General features: G+C 57.5%; 1 protein-coding gene across 1 annotated transcript; it reads left to right on the plus strand.

The window, feature by feature from the left end:
* Window positions 1-231: 231 nt before the first annotated feature.
* BCORL1 (BCL6 corepressor like 1) lies at window positions 232-17,193 on the plus strand. Its single transcript, XM_062502719.1, has 13 exons — window positions 232-317; window positions 2,549-2,639; window positions 2,890-5,463; window positions 5,760-5,934; window positions 6,408-6,488; window positions 6,644-7,093; window positions 9,116-9,345; window positions 9,429-9,635; window positions 9,718-9,884; window positions 10,006-10,151; window positions 11,006-11,083; window positions 14,454-14,607; window positions 15,638-17,193. Exons 1-13 carry the CDS (start codon window positions 232-234, stop codon window positions 15,912-15,914), a joined length of 4,716 nt encoding a protein of 1,571 aa, XP_062358703.1. The 3' UTR covers window positions 15,915-17,193.
* Window positions 17,194-17,440: the final 247 nt, after the last annotated feature.

Consider the following 17,440-nt stretch of genomic DNA (forward strand, 5'->3'; position numbering starts at 1 on the left):
GAGTGGACGGTGGATTCTGTCCAAAGGCACTGCTAGTTCCTCCTAGCCCTCTTCCAGACCTGTGGCATCCCAGGGTGTTGTTCCCCATCTGCCTGGCAGCAAAACTGGGGATGAGCTTCCCAGAAGTTTCATGGATCATCCCAAGGAGAGTGCCCAACCCTCTGCTTCCCTTTTGCAGGCAGAGTGGTCCCTGGAACCCCAGCAGGTCCTGGAGGCTGAGGAGCAGCTGTCATGATCTCTACAGCACCTCTGTACAGCGGGGTGCACAACTGGACCAGCACAGAGCGGATTCGCATGTGTGGCCTCAACGAGGAGAGGTGAGGTGCGTGGGCGGCGGGCCGGGGAAAGGAGCACCAGAAATCCCACTTAGGGATCTGGAGAGGCTGTGGGAAGCGAGCTGCTGCTGACCCAACCCCCTTTTACTGGGGTCTAAAATGGAAGTGCAAACGAGCCGCAGGGAGGGGTTGGATGTATTGGCATTCCAGGGGGGTTCCCTTCAAACCATGCTGCAGAGAGGAGTGTGCTGCAGGGCTCAGCAGAGGATCTCTTGCCCCTGTGTGGCTACATGGCCTCCCAGCTTTGATGCTGACAAGGTCAAGTTGTCTGCACGTGCTATTGGGATCACTAGACCTGTGCTCTCAATGGCCAAGGAAGGGAAAGTGCTTGAACTAAAAGCTTTTGGTGACCCAGGAGGGTTTGTGCCAACCAAATGATCAGATGGGAAGGTTGTGACTTGCCACCAAACGGGAGATTAGGGAGGATTAGTGGCTGGGAGGTAGGATTGATGAAGCCAAGCTCTGTGGCTTTGCATCGCCTGTTCATTCCTGTGGCTGAGGCGTTTTATTCTCAGAACTGACTAGTTTGTGGCCTCCTCAAGGCCACCGCGTCTGCTCCGTGCGTTTGCCAAAGCCGGGGAAGTTTTGTGCGCGCAGAGACAACGTGTGGCTGTCATTGCTGGCCGCGGGTACCGAGGGTTTTTGGCAGGCATCCCCCGAGGCCGGTGCAGCAGCGGTGGGCAGGGACGAGCCGCAGGTCTGGCTCGGGCAGAGCTGATCTGCCGCCCGCAGCAGCGCCGGGCTCCCTGTGTCCCGCAGATAAGGGCTGCGATGGCCATGCCCGCCGAGCCTCTGGGCGCTGCTCCGACCTTACAACAGGAGTCAAATTTGGAGATGTCCGGGCAGGGCGCGGGGCTGCGACCCCCGGCTCTCTCGTCCCCGATCCCCATCTCATTTCTTGAGCCCCGTCTGTGCGCGCCCCGGGGCAGGGCCGGGCGGACACCACGGAGCGCTCAGGGCTGCTCCGGGACACCGAGCGGAGCTGGGCAGGGGGGCCCGGCCGGGCGTGCGGCTAGCGGCGGGCGAGCTGCGGGCCGGGAATGCCCGGGAAGCGCCGGGAATGCCCGGGAAGCTCCGGGAGCGCCGGCCCGGGCGGGCGCCGCGGGCGGGCGGCTGCGCTCGGGCTCCCCCTGGCGCTCGGCCCCGGCCCCGCTCCGCCCCGGGACCCCCGGACGCCCGGACCCTCGCCCTCTCCGGGCTCTCTCCCCGCTCTCCCCGCCGCCGGCTGAGGCTGCTCGGGCCCGGCCGCCATCCCCTCCCCGCGGTCTGTGACGGGCGCGCCGGGCAGCTCCGAGAACCTGCCCGGGCCGACCGGGCTGTCACTGAACCGCAGGTCGGTGGGGATGACACGGGAACAGCCCCGAGCAGGGTCCCGGCAGTGGGGGAACAGAGCAGGATCCTACTGCAAGCGTACAGAGAAGGTCCCTGGCGCTGGGGGTACGAAGCACAGTGCCAGGGCTGAGGAGGCACAGGGTGAGGTCCTGGTGCCAGGGGTATGTAACAGAGTCCAGAGACAAATCCTGTGCCTGCAGCTCAGTGTCTGTGATGACTGCTGTGAAAGCCCAGGACGTAGGAAGCAAATCCAGCTGAAATCATGTCATCGACAGAATCCAAACTCGATCTGCTTTGTGCTGGCACTACCAGCTTGTCCTAAGCAAAACACCAAGGAAGTGATGTCCAGCAAATATCATCGGGGAAGGAGTGTCCCAAGGAAGTCACAGTCCTTGTCCTGAATCCCAGAGGAATCACCTTCCAGAGACAAAGGGACCAGACATGCTGGCCAGCAAGACATGGCACATTGTGATGGCCATGGACACCTGCTGCTCCTGTCCAGGCCTCCTGAGCCCAGAGAGCTTTAGCACCAGAGGGAAGTCCCCACTGGCAACTAGGCTGGGCTGGAGGTCCCAGGACAGGAGGAAGCAGGAGGCACGGGAATGAGGAGGTGCATGTGGGGGAAGAGACAAGCGGGATGAGACTCAGGGGAGGATGGAAAGGTGTGGTGGGACAGAATGGGAAATGGAGGGGACAGGAACAGGTGTGTGGCACCAGGCTGTGACACTGGGGAAGGCTGGGCTGGCCCATGATGAGTCCTGATGGCCGTGGATAAGGAAGGTGTACAGCTGTTCCACTGTATCATGCTGAGACAGGGAGGGGTGGGATTCTGGGAGGGTATTTTTGGGGTTTTGTAATGTTGTGTGTTGTTCCTCACCTAGGAGAGCCCCCATTTCTGATGAGGAGTCGAAAACGAGCAGCTCCCAGCACTTGGGGTCTCAAGAGTTTTGTGTCAGCAGCAGCCTTTCCGAGGTGAGTTCTTTGCCTGCATGGCTGGGTCTAAGAAGGGCATTCCCTCATGGAATAGGCCAAGCAGGAGTGTTTTCCCTAATGGATTAATGGACTCCTTCTTGAGAGCGATGCCGTGAGGCAAAGCCCTGCTCTGCTTTGGGCACAGCTGTTTGCTGATTTTGCCTCCGTGTCCAGGGTGGGCAGATCCTTCCTGCTTCCCTGGGTGCCGCTTGCTCAGCTCCCAGGAATACCTTCTCCCTTCTTGCTGCAGGTGGAGCTCACAGCAGTCAGCAGTGGTGGCAGCAGTGCCCAGGGGCTGGATGCTGATGGCAAGGTGGAGGAAAAGCTTGGACCCAAACTGGAGGAGCAGCCACCCGATCCCAACCCAAACCTGGAGTGTGTGGGAAAGACTGCGACAGATGACACCCTGGGCCCTCTGGCAGGTCAGGGGGATGGCAGAGGGCAGGAGCCAGCGACCCCCAGAGCTGTGGAGCAGGAGAGCAGCGGTGCTGATGCTGCCTGGACACCAGCAGATCCTCCCAGCGACAAGCAGGCTGATGCTGCCCCAGCCTGCTCCGTGGCTCCGGAGAGTGAGGCTGCTGGGAATGAGAAAGCCCCTCTGAGCACTGCAGCACAAGGGCCAGGCGTGCTGGCAGAAGGAACATTGTCTGTGGTTGTCTCCAGCTGTAACAGTTCTGCTTCCACTCCCGCCACCTTCACATTGAACAGGGTTTGCTTTCCCGCCTCTCAGGCCCCTGCTATGCAAAAGCTACCCCTGTCCTTCCAGGCTGGGGCTGTGCTGAGCCCGAGCCAGTCACTGGTGTACATCCCCCCTCCCAGCTGTGGGCAGCCCCTCAGCGTGGCCACGCTCCCGGCCACCCTGGGGGTCTCCTCCACACTCACCCTCCCCGTCCTGCCTTCCTACCTGCACGATCGTTGCCTGCCGGGCATCATCGCTTCCCCAGAGCTGCGTTCCTACCCCTACACCTTCTCTGTCACCCGGCCCTTGGCTTCGGATGCCAAAGTGGTGTCTGTGGAGGTGAGTCAGCTCAGCTGCCCCCCACCCTCGGGCGGAAGCAGCGCCCAGTCTGCAGCTGAGAGCGCTCCCCTGTCCAACACCAGCCTGGCCCTGCCCTCCAGCCAGGCTCTGCCGGCAGCACCAGCCCCAGCTGGGAGCGCTGCTCCCTCCTCTGGCACCGCCGTGCAGGCCAGAGCCCCGGCAGCTCCTGAGCCACAAGCACCGGGGGCTGCCACTTCCCTGTCTCCTCTGAAGTCCCCTCCCCAGCTAGAGCGTGAGATGGTCTCATCCCCGGAGTGCAGTGAGATGCCTCTTGATCTCTCCTCCAAGTCCAACCGCCAGAAACTGCCTCCGCCTAGCCAGCGCAAGACCCCCCCCATGCCCATCCTCACCCCCGTGCACACCAGCGGCAAAGCGCTGCTCACCACCGTCCTCTCCAAGTCGCAGCGTGCGGCGCAGGCCACGGGCAGCAGCGTCACCTCGTGCCTTGGCACCACCCCGCCCTTGGTCATCTTCCCTGAGTTCCTGCGCAACGGCGAGCAGGGCTCCTGGGTGAAGAACACCACGCTCATCAGCACCATTCCTGGCACTTACGTCGGCGTGGCCAACCCGGTGCCGGCCTCGCTGCTGCTCAGCAAGGATGCGGGTGTGAGCCTCAGCAGGGACCCGCGCCACCTGCCCAAGCAGGAGCCCATCTCCATCATCGACCAGGGCGAGCCCCGCGGTGCCGGCGTTCCCTGCGGGAAGAAAGCCAACCAGGTTGGCACGGAAGGACAGCAGGATCCTGCCAGGAGACTTCTTCACGGCAGAGTTGCTCCAGGAGCTCCTTTGTGTCAGTCCAAGGACATTGCCACCTGGAATCCTGTCCAGGGAAGCGTGTACCCGCGATGCCCCATCAATGGAAAGCCTTCCAATCCTCAACTCCTGCCTCTGGGCTGGTCTCCGTACCATCAAACCCCGCTGCTTTCCATCGGTATCTCCACGGCAGGACAGCTGCCTCTGCCCCAGAGCAGCCCCTGCAAGCCGGCCGGGGCGGGCGAGCTGCCGGCGTTCCCGAGCGCGCAGCCCGCTGAGCCCAGCGCGGCCGCCCAGGGCCTGCCAGAGGGGCTGCCCCAGCTCCCGCCTCAGGAACAGGATGCTGCGGCCAAGAGCAAGAGCTGCCGGGCCTTGGCCAAGCCCTATGAGGAGCCGGCCAACCCAGCACCGCTGGAGGCAGGTCCAGCTCTCCAGACCAGCGCTTTGGACGGGAAAGGGGGGAAGGGGAAGCTGGACAATGCTCCGAAGAGTCAGGAGTGCCCTCAGACAGAGGCTGACTCCGGTCAGGAGAGCAGCGCACAGACTGAGGCTTCCCAGGGGAGCTGTAGCCTCAAACAGTTGGATGCAAAACCCAAAAATCAAGTGTTAGCGGCGTACTTGTCACACGAACTGCCAGTGGCTGGGCAGCAGGGCCTGCGGATGGTGCCAGAGGTGCCCACAGATGGCCAGCGCAAGGAGCCGGGCTGCGAGGGCTCCCAGGAGCCGCCGGCCACAGAGCCCCTCCCGTGCGTGCAGCAGGTGGATCTGTGCAGGGTCAAGAAGGAGCGAGTGGAGTGTGACGTGTCCTTTCCACTGGTGACCTGCCTGCGGGCTGGGGCTGCTCCCCAGTCCTTCCCCGAGGCCAAGCTCAAAGGAACAGGGCAAATCAAGCAGGAGGGTGGCACACGCTGCAAGGCCAAGCGACAGCATGATGGGGACACCAGGCAGAGCCACAAGAGACTGAAGTGCCAAGGCCAGGACAGCAAGGAGTCCCCAAGCAAGTCGGGAAGCCGGAGCATGCATGGCCGGAAGGTGTGTGGGATGGGCTGGGACCCCTGGGTCAGGGCAAAGGTGGGGCTGGGGAGAGGAGGGATCTCTCATGAGGGGACAGTTGAGGGTACAGAACTTTCCACCTGTGCTCCTGGGCATTGCCTGGCTGTGTGGGATGTACCTGTGCTGCAGGTTGTCCAGGGCAGAAATGTATGTGGAGTGTCGAAACAGCTGGAGGGCACCAGTGTAATCAGTGGAGATGGAGTTTTGTCCTTTTTGTGCTGCTCCAGCTTAGCTAGTGGGAAGCTCCAGCTTCAGCCCATGTCCTCCCTTCACAGTGGCAAAAACACCATGACAATCCACGTGAGCTTGGCAAGCGGGAAGGCCGGGAAGGCCGGGGCAGCCTGGGTGCCATCACAGATCACAACAGCCTCAGGGTAAAGCGCAAGCGTCGGAGGCCGGCGAAGACAGAGTGCCCATCTCCAGCTCACCGCGGAGACAGCCACGAGGAAGGTACTCCTGGGAATGGCACTGGGTTCCTGTGGGGTCAGGCTACCCTAGGGGCCAACCTGCTTCTCTCCTGAAGCCAGATGACTTCTGGAGCTGGGTTAGGATGCAAAACAGAGCTGCAGCATGATCAGACTCCCAGAATGGATGAGGTTGGGAGGAACCTTAAAACTCATCTTGTTCCACCCTGCTGCCGTGGGCAGGGCCACCTTCCACTAGACCAGGTTGCACCTAGTCGAGCCTGGCCTTGGATGTTTCCAGGGAGAGTGCATCCCCCACCTCTCTGGAGAATCTGTGCCAGTGTTTCAGCACCCTCATTTTCAAAAACTTCTTCCCTATTTCCAATCTAAACCAACCTCATTTGTTTAAAGCCATCCCCTTTGGGCCATCGCAGCAGCCCCTGCTGTGGTGACACAGCACTGCCCTTCCCACATCTCAGGTGTGTGATCTGTTTTCTCAAGGCTCGGTTTTACTCACAGGGTACTTGGAGAAGAAGCCCAAGAACAACTTCCGGGATTTCATCCCGGTGGTGCTGAGCAGCCGGACGCGCAGTCAGTCGGGTGAGCTGGTGCCCAGGCTCCCGGTGGCAGTCCTGGTGGGACTGGGAGCATTCCCTTTTCACATCTCCTTGTCCCTACATTTTGTCCTGCTTTGAGTCTCTGCCTTGTGGATCCTCTTGGCTTTTTTGTCAGCTAGAAATCCCACTCTTTTGCAGGAAGCATCGCTGGCTCTTCTGCTGGTATGACAGGAGAGTGTGATGTGAGTGGTCAGGAGACTTCACCATTGCTGGAGGAGGATCAGGAAGAAGAGGAGGAGGAGGAGGAGGAAGAGGAGGAAGAGGAGGAGGAGACATCCTTGAAACATCGCAAGCTGCGCAAATCCCACAGGACATCCCGCTGCCACAGCCGCAGGGACAGGGACAGGTCTGTGTCTGAGAGGAGCAGCTGCCACACGAGGAGGACCCGGGAGCTGCCCTGGAGAGCAGAATCACCCAGGCAGCTGTGGGAGCCCAACGAGGAGGAGGAGGAGGAGGAGGAGGATAGTCACATCAAAAGGAAGAAAAGGAGACGGCAGAAAAGTCGGAAGTACCAGACAGGGGAATACCTGACAGAGCGGGAGGAGGAGCAAGTGGGATATCCCCACCGGAGGCGGAAATCCAAAGCAGGTGCAACCTGGGAAGGGGCTTCTGGTACTAAACTGGGGACCAGCGTGGGAATTTTTTGTTTTGTTATGTGCAGAATTTTTGGGGGCATTTGGTTTTTGCTTTGTTTGGGTTTTTTTTGTTTTGTTTTTTTTCTGTAATGTTGAAACTCCCTCACTTTTAATGACTTGGTGGCCACAGCATGGGCTGCTTCAATCGATCAGCTCTTCTATCAAAAACATTTACAGTAAATTCCAGAGCAGTAAACAGCAATTTATGTGGCTAATTAGACACTGATCTTACCCTTGGATTAAGACAGAGGGCGTGGGAAAATGAGAATGGGACGAGGTAGCACAGTGGAGTATTTCTGGACAAGCAGAGCCCCTGGGAGCCATGCTCAGCAATCTGTGCTAACGCAGGGGGATGCAGAGCCATCCCAAGCCAACCAGGCTGCTCTTGGTTTTGTTTTGCTCTGTGAGGGCCACTTGCAGCTTTGCGCCAGGGAGCACAAGGGCGAGAGGATTAGCAAGGGTGCAGTGATGGGGGAACCCCCTCTGTGGTTTGTAGGCATGGGGAGGAACACGCTGTGCTCACCTGTGCCCACCTGTGCCACTGCTCCTGTGCCTTCCCCTGCCAATGCCAGGGGAAACCTAAACCCAGGATGAGCACATCCCTGAGGGCAGCAGTCCCCATGGTCCCCTCTCCCCGTGCAGGGACAGGGAGGCTGTGGGAGCTGGCAGAGGTGGCTCAGTGTGTGCTGGTGCTTGCCTGCAGCTTGTAGCCGTGTCCAGAGTCACACAGGTGACTTCAGGGGCAAAGTTGTCATGGGCAGCTCTTGTGCCAGCCCTCCGCATGCTTGGGCTGTGCTCTTGGAGGGCATGAAGTGGCCACGGCCCTGTTGCCTTCTGCCACACTGGAGCTCAGACTGGCACTCCTCGGGTGATGCTGAGATGCTGTGGGGAGCAGAGGTGGCTGCTGTCCTCCCAGCAGCTGGTACCAGCTCCAGCACAGCGTTACACTATCTTGCCCTGTCTGTGAGCCTCTGTCAGACCAGGAACGAAGTTTCAAGTCGGCTTTTCCGTGCCTTGGCAGCTCAGGGGCACTCTCTGGATGCCTCCTGTTCAGAACAAGAGCCTGGAATGAGCTCCGAGTGCAATGGTATTCAGCAGAGTTTGCCCAGCAGCTTTATCACATATGTTAAGAGTCGCTGTCTGTCCGTCCAGCTTCCCTCAGAGGCTGCTCACTCAGCCCTCACACAGGGAGGGGACCTGCTGTAGTTTGGATGCAGAAGTTGTGGCCTGGAGCTACCTCCAGTGGCGGTGGAGTCCTGAAGTTCTCTGCATGCTGTGCAAAGTCCTTTCCTCTGTCTCTTTTTAACTGATCTCTTACTCATTTCATGGAGTGCCTGTAAGTCATGGAGACTAAGTCTCATGCTGCAGGATTGGGTGAGCAGGACTCCTCCATTCAGGGAAGACAAGGCTGGATTTCCCGTGAGGAATCCTGGTGCTTCCTAACTGGATGCATGTTAATGAAAACTTAAATGCACTCCTTAACTTCAGGGGAAGATGTGAGAGGGCAAGGCAGGGCCTGTTGTGTTTAGGCAGCAAGAAGTGAGTGTTCACAGACAGCTCCTGCTTGTCCTACCTCTCTAAGACATATCCCAATGAATCCTGCTCCTGTCTTTCCTTGGGTGTCCCATGTGAATGCTGAGTCTATCTCAGATGGGAGAATTCTTCTTCTCCTTCCTGCAGTGCCCCTGGGGCTGGATTTAGAATCATGAAGCCCCAGGAAGGTTTGGGTTGAAAGAGACATTAAAGCCCATCCAGTTCCTCCACCTACCATGGGTAGGGACACCTTCCATTATCCCAGGGTGCTCCAAGCCCTGTCCAACGTGGCCTTGGATGCTTCCAGGGATGGTGCAGCCACAGCTGCTCTGATTTCTGTGCAGCTCTCAGAGACGAGCAGTTTGTCTTGCCTGGTGGCAGAGGTCTGGGTGACCTTCAGTGTGGTACCTACAGAAGCTCCTCATTCACATTTCTCCTTTAGATTGCAGGCACCGAAAGCAGAAGGAGTCTGGGAAGGGCAAAGGCACAGAGCTGCAGCTGAGGAGCAGGCTATCCCCATCCCCCCGGAAATCTCAAGGACGCACGGACTTTCGGAATGGCTTCTTCCTGGAGCACTCCGACAGCTCTCCCGTCCAAGAAGAGCTGGAGAAACCATCAGGAAAACGCAAATGTAAAACCAAACACCTGGCAGGGATCTGTGACGAAGGGAAGGTATGGCTTGAACACCTGAGGGGAGAAGGGGAGTCCCGTGAGTCGTGGCCACACGTGCCAAGGAGTTGTATTTTCTTTCCCAGGGGAAAGGCTGCTGCAACCAGCCCAAAACGTGCTCTCTGAAGAAGCCCCAGGACTTGTGGACACTTTGTAAGTCCCATCGGGCCAGCCCAGGGAGTTCCCCTGAGCTGCCCCCGGTGCAGAACGTTCCTCCCGGAGCTCGGCGGCTGATCGTGAACAAGAACGCGGGGGAGACGCTCCTGCAGCGAGCAGCTCGCCTGGGCTACAAGGTGAGTGCTGTGCCCCCTTTCCTGCTCGTGTCCCTGCCGGCCCAGCCGGGCCGGCTGTCACAGGCACGCTCTCGCCGTGCAGGACGTGGTGCTGTACTGCCTGCAGAAGAAGAGCAGCGACGTGAACCACCACGACAACGCGGGGTACACGGCCCTGCATGAGGCGTGCGCGCGCGGCTGGATCGACATCCTGCACATCCTGCTGCAGCACGGAGCCAACGTCAACTGCAGCGCCCAGGATGGCACCAGGTGAGCCAGGGGCAGGGAGCAGGGTGGCTTCTTCAGGTGGGTCATCACTAAAGTGATCTTAACCCAAACCGAGGCATTTCCTTAGTGAACTCCCTGTTCCTTTCTGCTTCTGCCCTTGCAGGCCTATCCATGATGCAGTAGCAAATGACAACCTGGAAACCATGTGGCTTCTCCTTTCCTATGGTGCTGATCCCACTCTGGCCACATACTCTGGGCAGACAGCAGTGAAGCTGGCCACCAGCGATGTGATGAAGCACTTCCTCTGTGGTAGGTGCCAGGCCTGGGGTCACAGTGCTCCAGATCTTCCCCTCTGGCAGCACACACAGGGCCAAATCTGGGTGTCAAAGGGCCTGAGCAGAAAATGGCTCAGTCTTTAGCTCTGTCCTGTCACACAAACATGTTTTTACCACCCAAATGTTAATTACAGAATTGTATGTGTTTCCTGTATAAGATACAAGTCACTTTTCAGTTTTCAGTGTGCAAGGAGATGGCTGCACTGTGGTCACACAACTAAATACAGTGCTCTGCTTGGAGATGCTGTTCCACAGTCCCTTGTTCTGCTGCTTACCCTAAAGGAACAGATTTCTCTTGCCAAATAATGCTGCCTTCTATGGCAAAAGAGCCTTGCCCAAATGCTGCTGCTGGCAGAAAGGGCCCTTTTGGATCCCTGTGACCACATTCAGTCCCATTTGTGTGCAAGCAAGACAAGTGTTGTGGCTTCTCCACAACAGCAAGGAAGGGACAGCCACAAGTGGCTTCCAGACACAGACAAGACAGAAGATCCCCAGTGTTGAAAAACTCTGCCCACTGCCCGTGTAAGCTCCTCCAGGCTCAGCTACTCATACAGGTTTTGGGGATGGGTCAGGACTGCTCTACAAATCTTTTTTCCAAGCCACTTCACACTGTCTGTTGTTTTCCCTTTTCAGCTCCCATTTCCTGGCTGGGGGCCTGGGGTGGTGCCCACTCCTGAGCAGGGACACCCTTCCTGCAGCCGTGCTTCAGCTTTTGCCATAATGCCCAAGTGGGAAAAGCAGCAGGGTGAAGCAGCTCCCCTGGATCTGTGGATGTGCACACTGGGATGATGCTTTGAGGAATTAACCCTCTCGATTTCCCCTCTCTAGATTACCTGTCAGACCTGCAGGGCCGCAGTGATGGAGACCCTCGCACAGCCTGGGATTTCTACAGCAGCTCCGTGCTCGGTGAGTGCAGAGCAGGTGGTGCTGTGTAGAACACATCATTCCCTCGGGTTTGGCCACATCCCTCTCTACTCAGGCTTTGGGTGGAGACCTTGCTGTGGTGATACATGCTGGCAGTTGCTCCTGACAGGGACTTCTTTGGGAAGCTGAGTGTGCATCCCTTTGAGTGTGGGACTGGGCACCAGGTGCTGCTGGAGATTCCTGAAGGTCTTTGGTTGTCGATCCCAAGCATGTCATTCTTGTAGCAGTTCTTGTGGCTCCCCTGTTAACCAGTCACCAAGGAAGGTGAGGGACATACTCATTGCTTCAAGGTGTGGAAATTTTGAACTTCCAGGTTCCCAGAGCTGTGCCCATCCCTCTCCTCTGCTTTGGAGAGGAAATGTTCATCCACGGGAGCTCCTGTTCTTAAACCACCAGGCAATTTTTGCAGTGAAGGGCTGACTTCTGCCTTTACTGTCACTTCCTCAGAACTGTGGTTACAGTGAAGATGTTCTGGATCTGACGTGGGCCTGTGGCACACTGGAGTCCCTTCAGCCTATTCCAAGTTCAGCAGTCCGGAGCTCTCCGTAAGGACTTGGAGCATTTACCCTGACAGGCTGAGGCTGCCTGTTGTTTGCAGTTGCTCACCTCCATAACTTCCAGCATCCTTCTAGAAACAAAACCAAATCTGATACATTCAGGAGGTGTTCTGGGTAGAGGACTTGTCTTTGGAAGACCCTGATGTCTTCCCATTCCAGAACAGGAGAAATTCTGCACTCCTGAGAGCACTCTTTGTAGGCTGCTTCCCTCGGCCCTGCCAAGGCAACAGTTCAAACCTCAGCCTCCTTCCTCAGAATTTCTCACTCTCAAAACTGTCACAAGCCTTTACAAAGAAAAAATAGCTGTTCGTTTAATTTATTTTTAAAGATATTTTTTAAGGTACTCCCCCTTTTGGTCTGTCACTGATTGCCTGCTGCCCCATCCACGGGGCATTCCCAATGCTGCCATTAGGAGGCTGCCTGGCAAGGCAGGAGCTAACCCAGCTGGGAAGGGATCCCTTACTCTGCCAGGTCTGTTTCCAGCAGGCACAGGAAGGGAAGGGACCCTCCTCCCCATCCTCCTGGGATCAGTTTACAGTAGCAGCTGCAGTGCCAGCCCCGTGTCACCTGTGCTGTGCCAGGCACTGCTGCAAGGCACTGCTGCCAGACACTGCCAGAGCTGCAGAAAAAGCAGGATGCCCAAGCCTGGGACATGGGCTGGTTTCTTTACAGCCTTTACACAGTTTACTGTGTGTCCTGAAATGTCCCTTTCTGGCTCAGGTATCTCAGCAGTTGCCTGGGGTCACCTGGAACAGGTACAGCCCAGGGCAGGGTTCTGCTGGTTCTGCTCTGGGATAACTGAGCTGCTCTCAGTCATCACAGGCAGCAAACAACTCTCCTCCTCCAGTGGATCGGTCCTTTGAAATCTCCCTTTCCATCAGCTCCACCAGCTGAAGCACTGTACGTCCCTCAGGATACAGGAGAAATCCCAGGCCCTGCTTGAGCTGTTGCTATTCTTTGAGGCAGGAATGCTGTCCACATTTTCCTTGAGGTCTGCAACTCTCTGGGGTCAGAAGGATAATGAAGGAAGCCAGGGTGTGGGATCTCTGAGGTGTGGAAAAGTCATCAGTGTCCTGCACTTGGTGCTGCTGGAGCTCCAGACACAAAGTCCCAGTCTGGGGTTTGTCTCCACCTGGGACAGGCATTGTTGTGCCTGATTGTCTCCCCTGGGGGTACAGAATGTTCCTGTCCTTGTCCCAGCCTTTGCACGGGCAGATGGACAGGACCAAGCTTTCAGGACAGACAGCGAACCCTATTTTTGCCACATTAGATGCATTTAATTTTTTTTTTCTGAGTTGCTCAGGAAATCTGAGGTTTTTCAGTGATGGTATCTGAGCGTCTCCAGCAGCAACATTGGATCAATAACCACGTCATTTATTTTTGTCCTATTGTACAGAAAGTTTGGATGATTTCAGCACCCTGTTTCTTAGGGAATTTTTTCCCTTGGCAGCATTAGGAAATAACTGTTTTTCCCCAAGACCCAGTATCTCCTGTCATCTGCTGTTCCTCAGTTGGAACACCACTCGTGCTGGGTGAGCAGCTGGGTGTGTGAAGCTTCCTTGTGCAGCACACCAGAAGATTTTCTTTTTTTTTTTTTTTCAGCCTTTTCTCTTGTGTGTGGGGTTGAACTTTTGCATGATTGGTTTATTTGCTCAGGAGCACACTGGGTCTCACTGCTTTCTGTAGAATCAAAACTCTCTTATCTGGAAGTTTTTGGAGCTCTTCTGTATTACCTCAGTGGGACAACACAACTCTGCAAACTTAAGACTATTCACAGATCTTCATAATAAAATCCAGGCAGCAAGCCTCTCTTCAACAGGATCTTTCCAGATTGGTAAACAGGGAAGATTACCTTTTTAAATGGTTTTGGATCCAGCCTGTTGTTCTCCATCCCTTCTGGACACAGATACTGCTGGAGCTCAGATGCCTCCTGGAACATCCAAGCAAATTATCTAAGTCATAGAATCATGCACTGGTTTGAGTTGGAAGGGACCTTAAAAACCATCTTATTCTACTCTTCTACCATGGGCAGGGACACCTTCCGCTGTCCCAGCTTGCTCCAAGCCTCATCCAGCCTGGCCTTGGACAATTCCAGGGTCAGGGCAGCCACAGCTTCTCTGAGCCCTGTGCCAGGACTTTACCACTCTCACAGGGAAGAACTTCTGTATATCCACCTTAAATTTCCCCTCATGCTTGTTGCTTGGTTGGATTGGTCTCTGGTGGCACAGCTTTGCTGTCCTCACTGGGAGGGGTGCTGGCTCCTCTGGATCACCTGCTGGAGGTTCAGGGGGTGGGATCTGGGTGGAGAAGCTCTTGAGGAGCAAGGTGCTTGCTGTGCCTTCCTTGGTAGGACCATGCAGGCAAAGCCTCTCTACATCCACCTCCCACCTCACTATTCCAGGCTCTTCCAGGCTGAGGAGGTCTGTGGATGGCATGGCATGGCATGGGAGAGGGGCCAGGGTCATTTTGGAGAGGGTCTGGGGTCTACCAGCAAGGTGGCTCATGGTGCAGGCTGTGTCTTGTGCCACCTGTGGGACCAGAGCACACCTGAGGTTCCTGCCAGGACTCAGGATGTTCTCCCCACCTCACCTGGCCAGTGAGCAATCCCTGATTGCAGCCAGCACTTGCTCCATGCTCCTCTGGCACAAGGGGCTGGAGGGGAGCAGGAGGGGTGCAGTTCTCACATGGCTGCAGGAATGTTGTGGGAAGGTGCCCATAGGGTCATGGCAGTGGCCAGGGAGTGCCAGCACGGGTTGCTGTGTGACTGAGCAGTGCAAACCTCTATCCTGTTGCAGAGGGGAAGGACAGCATCGGCTGTGACCTGCTGCTCAACCCTCCAGGGAGCTCAGACCAGGAGGAAGAGGAACAAGAAGCAGATAACTTCATGTTTGAGTTCTCAGACAAGCCGCTGCTTCCCAGCTACAACCTCCAAGTGTCCGTGTCCCGGGGGTGAGTGCCTTTCCTGGAGCACAGAGCAGCACCACGGGTGGCTGCAGCCCCGGCATGGGCAGCAGCATGTTGGTTGTTCCTGTGGGGTTAAGAGCTGCTCGTGTATCTCAGGTGGTTTTTCTCATGGAATCATCACAGAATCCCAGAAGGATTTGGGTTGGGAAGGATTAGGGCTTATGGCTCATCCCATTCCACCCTCCACACTCTTCCATTAGACCAGGGTGCTCCAAACCTCATCCGGGCTGGCCTTGGACACTTCCAGGGATGGGGCAGCCACAGCTGCTCTGGTCAGCAGAGGGAAATTGTGGTTGTGGCACTGGGGAAGTTGGGGAAGCAGTGCATGGCTTGGCACAGCCTGGAAAGTTCTCAGGGAGCAGGGAAGGCTTGTCAGGGTCCCCCCACCCTCCATGGCTGGGCATATCCTGCTGCCTTGAGTGTCCCTGTGCTGTGCCTGTCAGGAAGCTCCCCTCTCTCATCCCTGTGATCCTGCTTCTAGCCCCATGTTCCTTCAGCAGCAGCTCACACTGATAGCTCTGAGATTGTTTCCTTTCCCCTCATGGCTAAATCAGTCCCAGCAGTGGAACAACACTGCCACCTGCACCCCTGTGACACAGTGGCTGTTGCTGGGGCAGAAGGGTGACTTGGAAAAGGCAGCAACTGAAGCACCACTTATCTGTGCAGCAGATTTCTGTGCCTGCCAGTGTTTGTCCGTGCAGAGGAACACATGCAGCATGCCCTCCAGCAGTAAACCACACCAGAGGCTCCCTTTCCTGACCATGTGGCTTATTCCTGGCAGGGAAGCTGCCAGGACCTTTTTGAAGGCAGGACTTTCACGTCTCTGTCCCTGCCTGGCTGTGAGCATTTTAAAAAGCTGTGACCTGTGAGGCTGTGATCAAACCCCAGCCCTTGGGCTCCTGAGGGGAAGCAGCAGGTGGAGAACAGTGCCAGGGCCAGAGGGGAGGGCGGGGGGTCAGGACCCACGGCCGCAGCCCCCTCCAGCCCTATAACCCTGCTCTTGCCATCCCCGCAGGCCCTGCAATTGGTTCCTGTTCTCGGATGTGCTCAAGCGGCTGAAGCTGTCGTCCCGCATATTCCAGGCCCGCTTCCCGCACTTCGAGGTGGCCACGCTGCCCCGGGCAGAGTTCCAGCGCCAGGTGTCCCTCAGCCAGGTGCTGGCGCAGGAGGAGGTGCCGGCAAGCCCCGAGCTGGCGCCGGGCACGGCAGAGACTGTGGAGCTGGTGCACTACGAGCCCGAGCTGCTGCAGCTGCTGGGCTCGGCGGTGGAGTACCAGGCATGGAGCAGCTGACGGGGACAGGCCGCTCCCGGCATCACGAGGCAATAATAAGGACCAAGGGGAAGCAGCTCTCTCCGCGCCAGCAGCAGGGGCCCGAGCCTTTGAGCAGCCGCTCCTCCTCTCCTCAGGGTTTCTGCCAGCTGGGGAGGGAGGACCCTCGCCTCCAAGGACTTCCCGAGGTCCCCCGGCCACGAGCAGTGGCGGTCACCGCCGCCTCCAGCTGCGGTGGGTGATGGAAGCCCCTGCACTCAGTGGGGGCAGCGAGGGGTGGGAGCCGCCGCCCCTCCCCACCGGACCCTACGGAACTGCGCCTCTCCTGCCGCCCTCCCCGCCCCAATGTCTTCCATAGTATTTATTTAATTAGTATTTAATTTGTAATGTTTTCTTTGTTTTTTGCTGAGTCTGTATCACTGTGATGGTGAGCTCCGGGCTGTGGGATGAGGCCGTTCCCCGCCCCTCTCCAGCGTGCCCCGAGGCCAGCCCGGCCCCGGGGTTCTCGTCCCCCCCGGGGACAGCCCCTTCCCTTGGCTTTGGAGCTGGCTCCTGCTGCCAGCGCTCAGCCCCAGCCGGGAGCCAGCCCCGCTGCTCCATCCCCTCCCCCGCTCCTTCCTCCATCTCATCCGTGCTGCTGCTCCCTGTCCCGCTTCGGCAGCTTGTGCCCCGTCCGAGGCTCTGTCCCCAGGGCAGGAGCCGCCCCCTTGCCCCGCTCCCCTTGCCCTGCCGCTGTCCCGGGAGCGGGTGCGGGAGGGCTGCTCTGCCTCGGGGCCGGTACAGTTTTATTGTACAGGTGCTAACAGGACTGAGGTCGGGACAATCGGGGGATTTCTGGCTCTCCCCGCTCCGCAGCGGGAGCCTTGGGTGAGTTTTTTTGTTGGTTCGTTTTTTTCTTTGTGTTGTGTTTCTCCCCAGCCAGGGCAGGCGTTTCCCCCCTTGGAGCCCCGCTGCCAGCCTTCTCCCAGGGGCCTGGCAGCACCTTCTTTAAGCCAAGGGTTTTTTTTGCCTTTGGGTGTGTATTCTGGTTGCTCTTTCTGATTTCTGTTTTATTATATGCAGCAACAGGCTGTGGTGTCAAAAACACTGATGTACAGAAAAAACCTGCATCAGGCTTCCTGGCTCCTGCCTTTTTTTTTTGTTTTTCGTGTCCAGGCACATTTCTGTGCTTGTCAGCCTGAGTCTGCGGCTCAGGGAAGGGAGGGGGAAGTGGTCTATGGGACCTGCAGGGCCCATGTGTGTGCACAGCTGGGAAAACAGGGAGAATCCACTGCTTCTCTCAGCTTCCTGCCCGACCCTGGTGCTGGGAACTCTGCAGCCAAGCCCAGCCCAGCCGTCCCCAAACACAGATGTCGGGGTAGCCCTGGTTGGCTTTACTCACCACTGTGGGAGCAAAGGGAGCTCAGGGCACTGCTGTAGGTTTGTAATTTGTTTCCTTAGAAGGGGCAGCAGGAATGCCTTGGTGGCAGGACTGGGAGGAAAGCTTTGCACCCACACACCACCAAGAGGAACTCCCTAAAGTAGTTCAGGAGCAGTCAAGGCAGGTC

Source organism: Cinclus cinclus, chromosome 15 (assembly GCF_963662255.1).
Source record: "Cinclus cinclus chromosome 15, bCinCin1.1, whole genome shotgun sequence".
In the NCBI taxonomy this organism is placed as follows: Eukaryota; Metazoa; Chordata; class Aves; order Passeriformes; family Cinclidae; genus Cinclus; species Cinclus cinclus.

What these genes read in the sequence shown, in the direction of transcription:
- BCORL1 (XM_062502719.1), top strand. Translation starts at nt 232, where the DNA reads ATGATCTCTACAGCACCTCTGTACAGCGGGGTGCACAACTGGACCAGC. An exon ending in AGCGCCCAGGATGGCACCAG is followed by an intron (nt 9,885 to 10,005) that starts GTGAGCCAGGGG and finishes CTGCCCTTGCAG; the next exon opens with GCCTATCCATGATGCAGTAG. An exon ending in CTACAGCAGCTCCGTGCTCG is followed by an intron (nt 11,084 to 14,453) that starts GTGAGTGCAGAG and finishes ATCCTGTTGCAG; the next exon opens with AGGGGAAGGACAGCATCGGC.